Here is a 6,329-nt window from a genome sequence, read left to right as displayed (position 1 = left end):
ATCATGTTGTTTGTTTACACTTGTGTTTACAGTAACTGGTATTTTCTGAAAAGGAAGCACTGCCTCAGAGTGCAAAGTGCACTGAATTACTGATATTGAAATCAGCCATTTCAAACAATTTGCTCTGCATTTTATATTAAAAGATTTCTTTAAATACATGTCTGTATCTCTTATTTATCGGTTTTGCCACAGCCTCAGATTGCTGGAGGAAATTCCTAGCAGAAACTTTCATTAGTGAGGCCCTGAAATTTCTTGCCCTTGGTGAAGCATCACTGTGCAAAGCGCTTCTGTTCTAAGCAGTATCCACAGGGGATTTATTTAATTGCTAGTTTGTGAACTTCAACCAAAACGTGCAACAGGTAACAGGTACGTATGATGAATTGGGAAGTTTATTTCTAGTTCCAAGGGGAAGAAAAAAAAAAAAAGTATATCTGAGCATGATTGTCAGCTTTTAATTGACACAAGCATTTTAAATCTATGCATGTAGCCTTTGCAGGACCAGGGCTTTAGGTCTACTTCTTAATATCTGATGGATATTAAACTAGGCCCATAACTGATAAAACCAGAAACCCAAGTATTTCTGGTTTTAGGGCCTCACAAGTTTTCTACAGTCTGATGGGGGGGAGGCTAAACCCTCCGATGCCCGCTCAAGAACCGGTGTAAAACCAACTACTAATGAAGAAATCACACACCCCTTTGGGTAACGATTACACAGCTGAATTATGGCACATGCTGAAAATAAGAAAGCTTGTTGGATTCTCCGAGCAGTCCCAAGGGAAAGCAGCATACTCCCCATTCCTGTAAAATGAAACCAACAGCCCCAATCCCAGCTGCTTCCATTATCTGTAAATCCACAGCCTTAGAAGTAGCACACACTGCCCTCAGCTCCTCCCACTCTCATCACTGCTCCATGACTGGATTTCAAAAGTTTACGTATGAGACTCGAGTAGCAACTACACCACTACATAATCTCTCAACTTCCCAAGAGCTTAATTGAAAATACCAGCTCTGTCCCACAGATTACAGGTGGTCTAGTACATGGTAACTCCCTAAGAGAAATAAGGCAAGGCTTTCTTCTGTTATCCAAGCTCCCAGTAAGCGTAGTAGGGAATTTAAGTTGTTCTGGTCTTTATGGTACATCATTCCTTCCCTGCCCAGAGAGATGGTGGAGTCTCCACCTCTGGAGACACTCAAAACTCGCCTGGACACGTTCCTGTGCAACCTGCTCTAGGTGGACCTGCTCTCGCAGGGGGGTTGGACTAGATGATCCCCTGAGGTCCCTTCCAATCCCGTATCATTCTGGAATTCTGTGAATGTGTGGAATGTAGAGGCATTCATTTTATAAAAGATCCCATTTCTCCCCCCCCCATTGTCTTTTAGGTGAGTTTACTGGAAGATACACAAGTCGCTACTTCTAGTAGAGGCCAAGACCCATCACCTTCGCACTGCCATATAAATTTGGCCCAGACACTTTGCCACTGTTTCAGTCCTCATGATGCCAAGCTACTAGGAACAGATGACCCCACTCAATCAAATTCAGAAACAAGACATCTACAAAGGCAAGAGTCTTTTCCGCAGTCAAGCTCTAATATCACAAACCCAGGATCACTACTTCACGGCTCAGATTTGACAGTGCCGTTTTCAGCTGCTGATATTAGGAACCTAACAGCCCATGACGATAATTTTGATGAAATTAAACTCATATCTTTGGCTTTGGAGGAAGGTTTTGATCCTATAGAAGTTTCTCAGTTCTTTCAAGAACCTGGCTCAGATTCGGGACTGTATTGGAATTCAGGTCACAGCACCGCCTTTTTCTCAGTCTGCAGTGAAGGTGCTCTTGGGTACAGCAGTGATGTTAAATCTGTTTCTCCGCATGGCTTAGGAGCTGTTGGTGGCAATTTCCAAGAACACACTAAATATGGCCATGTGGAAAATCCAGGTGATTCGGAGTGTTCTAGAGAAGCCACACTTCAGCAGTTTCTCCATAACCCCGTGTATAATCAGCTGCCAAGTCAAGCAGCATCCACCCCGGAGCATCATCAACAGATGTGGATGGAGAAACCAAGCGAAGTAAAGGAGAGTTGCCACAATTCTACTGATACAAACCTTAGTAGCAATGACCATTGTGCAGAAGCTCTGAGAATACCATTTTCGGTTGATGAAATTGTGAGCATGCCTGTCGAGTCCTTCAACGCTATGCTAGCAAAGAACCAGCTCACAGATGCTCAAGTATCCCTTCTACGTGACATCAGGCGAAGAGGGAAAAACAAAGTTGCTGCCCAGAATTGTCGTAAACGCAAACTAAATGCAATTCTTAACTTGGAAGAAGACGTGTGTAATCTTCAAACACAAAAGGAGAGCCTTAAAAAGGAGCACTCTCAGTGTAGCAGATCCATCAGCCGGTTGAAGCAGAAGTTAAACAACTTGTACCGTGACATTTTTAGTAGATTGAGGGATGACCAGGGTAGACCCGTTAACCCATGCCAGTATGTCATCCATTGCAGTAGTGATGGCAGTGTTTTGATCATACCCAAACACTTAGTCAAATCAGAACAGAAACAAGATAATGAAAAAGAGCAGAAACAAAAATCAGATGGCTGAGGATCACATAGGCTTTATTTTTCCTGAAGGAACAATAAGGATATTTGTGTGAAAACTGGAGGTCAGTGACTACAGTAGCACAAGTAGAAAAGACTACATTTGAGGAAGACTGCACATCCAAGGGTCTGACAAACCAAGCAGATTGTGATCTGTTAGAAGGTCTGCCATCTGAGAAGCAAATGAGGAAATATGTTTAGTTTTAATAAGAACCAAAGGAGCTAGGCCATCAGTACAAGCACAATTCCAAATACTGCATTTATAGGTCTATGTAAAAGTAGGAAGGGAAGGGAAGGGAAATGACACATCAATAGGGGAAAAAAGGGAAAAAAACCCAAGCTTTAGCTCAAAGTTACAGATAGAAGAAAAATGTGGTTTAGTCCCTAGTACTAGATTCTTCATATACAAAGTGGCATTTTATTACTCTTTTTTAGCACTGAAAGAAAAACTGTAGCTCAAATTCATCTTCACCTTAAATCACTGTGGAGTTACATATTCTTAACAGGTACACCATGCTTTGCATTTGTTCAGGAGTGTTCTGCTTCTCTGAGTTTTCCTTTGAGGAGAGAGGCCCTGGAAGCTATTGCTGTTTTCCCACTGCTTTCACCATCACAGCTCCAAGCAAACATAACGCACCAGTTACCTTTACAACTCATATGGTCAATATTGTCTTACCTTCATCCTCTGCAATTGAATCAGTCTCAAGTTTCTTCCGTGATGGTGAATGAGTTCCTATCATTTCCTAGTCTGTGTTTTATTTACTTTTGTGCCTTCTTTTTTCCCTCCCATGTGGATACCTTCCTCAAGGAGAAGCATGAAAGATTTTCTTTTCAGCTTTTAAAATAAGTATCTTCAACTTTATGCATTTTTTTTTCTTAATTTCCCCCAAGTCTTTACAGCAAATTAAATTGCACTGAATTCCTATTTATCCGTTCTTGTGATAATGAGGTTACACTCCAATAGTGGCTTTGAATGAAGAAAAGAGCTTTCAATTTTGTTATTTATTTATTTGTGCTATTAAAAGGAAGACATTCACTTCACTTTCATGCTCATTCCCAACAGCTTATTCTTTTCTATTTAATAACCTAAAAAAAGGTCTGCAGAAAAAGGCCTAAAAGAGAAACAAGGATGTAATGATAAGGAAGGAATGTTAAGAGGCAGAGTAGTCTGTAATGTACTAAAATCATTACCAGTATTAACAAGATAGCAACAAATATTTTTTATATCTTTTATAAACAAACCCCATAAGAGTGGTATAAAAAAAAAAAAATCTCATTTTTCATTTCATGATGAAAATGTAGCAACTTTACCATCAGGTATATTGAAAAAAGCTCTTGCACCAAACACACAAAAACTACATGTATGCGCAATACAAGTTTAAATGCCAAATGGTACCTTTTGAAGAAATAAACTAAATCATGTTGTTTGTTTACACTTGTGTTTACAGTAACTGGTATTTTCTGAAAAGGAAGCACTGCCTCAGAGTGCAAAGCGCACTGAATTACTTATATTGAAATCAGCCATTTCAAACAATTTGCTCTGCATTTTATATTAAAAGATTTCTTTAAATACATGTCTGTATCTCTTATTTATCGGTTTTGCCACAGCCTCAGATTGCTGGAGGAAATTCCTAGCAGAAACTTTCATTAGTGAGGCCCTGAAATTTCTTGCCCTTGGTGAAGCATCACTGTGCAAAGCGCTTCTGTTCTAAGCAGTATCCACAGGGGATTTATTTAATTGCTAGTTTGTGAACTTCAACCAAAACGTGCAACAGGTAACAGGTACGTATGATGAATTGGGAAGTTTATTTCTAGTTCCAAGGGGAAGAAAAAAAAAAAAAGTATATCTGAGCATGATTGTCAGCTTTTAATTGACACAAGCATTTTAAATCTATGCATGTAGCCTTTGCAGGACCAGGGCTTTAGGTCTACTTCTTAATATCTGATGGATATTAAACTAGGCCCATAACTGATAAAACCAGAAACCCAAGTATTTCTGGTTTTAGGGCCTCACAAGTTTTCTACAGTCTGATGGGGGGGAGGCTAAACCCTCCGATGCCCGCTCAAGAACCGGTGTAAAACCAACTACTAATGAAGAAATCACACACCCCTTTGGGTAACGATTACACAGCTGAATTATGGCACATGCTGAAAATAAGAAAGCTTGTTGGATTCTCCGAGCAGTCCCAAGGGAAAGCAGCATACTCCCCATTCCTGTAAAATGAAACCAACAGCCCCAATCCCAGCTGCTTCCATTATCTGTAAATCCACAGCCTTAGAAGTAGCACACACTGCCCTCAGCTCCTCCCACTCTCATCACTGCTCCATGACTGGATTTCAAAAGTTTACGTATGAGACTCGAGTAGCAACTACACCACTACATAATCTCTCAAGTGAATTACTAATTTTGGGTGCTCTGCGAGTTGCCAGAGTCAGCAGACACAGAATGTTTTTCTCAAACCTTCAGCTGCCCAACCCATAGTTAAGGCAAAACTGTAGGCAGAATTCAAAGCAATGTCCTTTTTCTTCAATTTTAGCAGCCAGCCATTAAGTTTCACCTAAAAACTGCTGAGTTCACCTAAAACACACACTGAAGTGTCTGCCCTGCAACCCGTTTAAAGAAAAACAAAAACCCCTCAAACATTGCTTAGACTTAACTACGCCTCACAATTTCACATCCATAAAAGTGTGAAAGATAGACTAGAGAGATAAGGAAAAAGCAGGGTCTTTTTAGCTTTACTCCCAAGACAAACGGTTCCTAAAACTACTTTAAACATGCTTCATATCATGGCCTTAAGACTGTATTTGCAACCTGGATAGAAAGAGGAGACACTGTGCATGGGTCGAGAACAGCCCTGTTAAAGTTGTCACTGAAATGGTTATAAAAGGCGGGAAACCGGACTCATCTCTCTCATCTTCCTACTGGATATGTTAACTTTCAAGAAACCAAAATCTTACGTGTACAAACCAAGAACTACTCTGTATAAAGACAAGATGTGGCATCAAACTTACTCTGGAGTCATGAGATCTAGGGCTGTGCCCAACCTCACCAGATACCAACACTGAGAAGAGCATCTCTGAAACAGGACCACTGACACCACGTTTTTTTAGACGACTTGTCATACTGCTAGAAAATCGCAAAGCTGAGGATCAGATTCAGCTGTTGATACAGCAAAGAATGTAAACGCCAACATGGGTGTTCTCGTTATTGTTCCCATGGTAAAACTATTAAGTCCATAACATTTGAGTGGTAAACTGTGCTTTTGTTACAATAATAATGAAAAGTTAAAGGTTATCTGCAAGAGATCAGACAAAATATAGAGAAAAACAGAGAGCTTACCTTCCCCATTACACGCAGGCACTACAAACAGCTTCAGCTGCTCTTACATCCATTGTCTGGACCCTTTTCTAGAGGAGCAGCTGTCAGAAATGACCACAGGTTCAGTGCTTTATTAGACAGCGATGCCCCAGGCATCATTTGTGACACATAGAGGCACACTGCAAGGTGCTGCTGGGACACTACACATGCTCTGAACGACCACCACTGGTGCTGAAGTGCAGCTTCAGCTTCCTGTTTGGTTTTATTCAACACACTTGGCTTTTTACAGAAGTTTTACAAGCTGAGACCATTCCTGCTCAAGAGCTTACAATCTAGTTTTAGATGGGGTCAACCAGAAATAACAACCAAGAGGAAACCAAGGAACTTCAGTTTATCAGCGTTAACAGCTTATT

The 6,329-nt window shown here is 40.6% G+C and overlaps 1 protein-coding gene across 1 annotated transcript; it reads left to right on the top strand.

Annotated features, from left to right (window-relative positions):
- Positions 1 to 1,380: 1,380 nt before the first annotated feature.
- Positions 1,381 to 2,674, top strand: LOC106900236 (nuclear factor erythroid 2-related factor 3-like; the record flags this gene model as incomplete). The annotated part of the gene is made up of 1 exon (XM_014962230.1): positions 1,381 to 2,674. A coding segment is annotated over one exon (1,221 nt), but the record flags the coding sequence as incomplete, so codon positions are not given.
- Positions 2,675 to 6,329: the final 3,655 nt, after the last annotated feature.

This window comes from Calidris pugnax, unplaced genomic scaffold (genome assembly GCF_001431845.1).
Source record: "Calidris pugnax isolate Ruff unplaced genomic scaffold, ASM143184v1 scaffold1703, whole genome shotgun sequence".
Taxonomy (NCBI): Eukaryota; Metazoa; Chordata; class Aves; order Charadriiformes; family Scolopacidae; genus Calidris; species Calidris pugnax.
The sequence above is the reverse complement of the archived record's forward strand: the minus strand, read 5'-3'. Positions and strand labels throughout refer to the sequence as shown.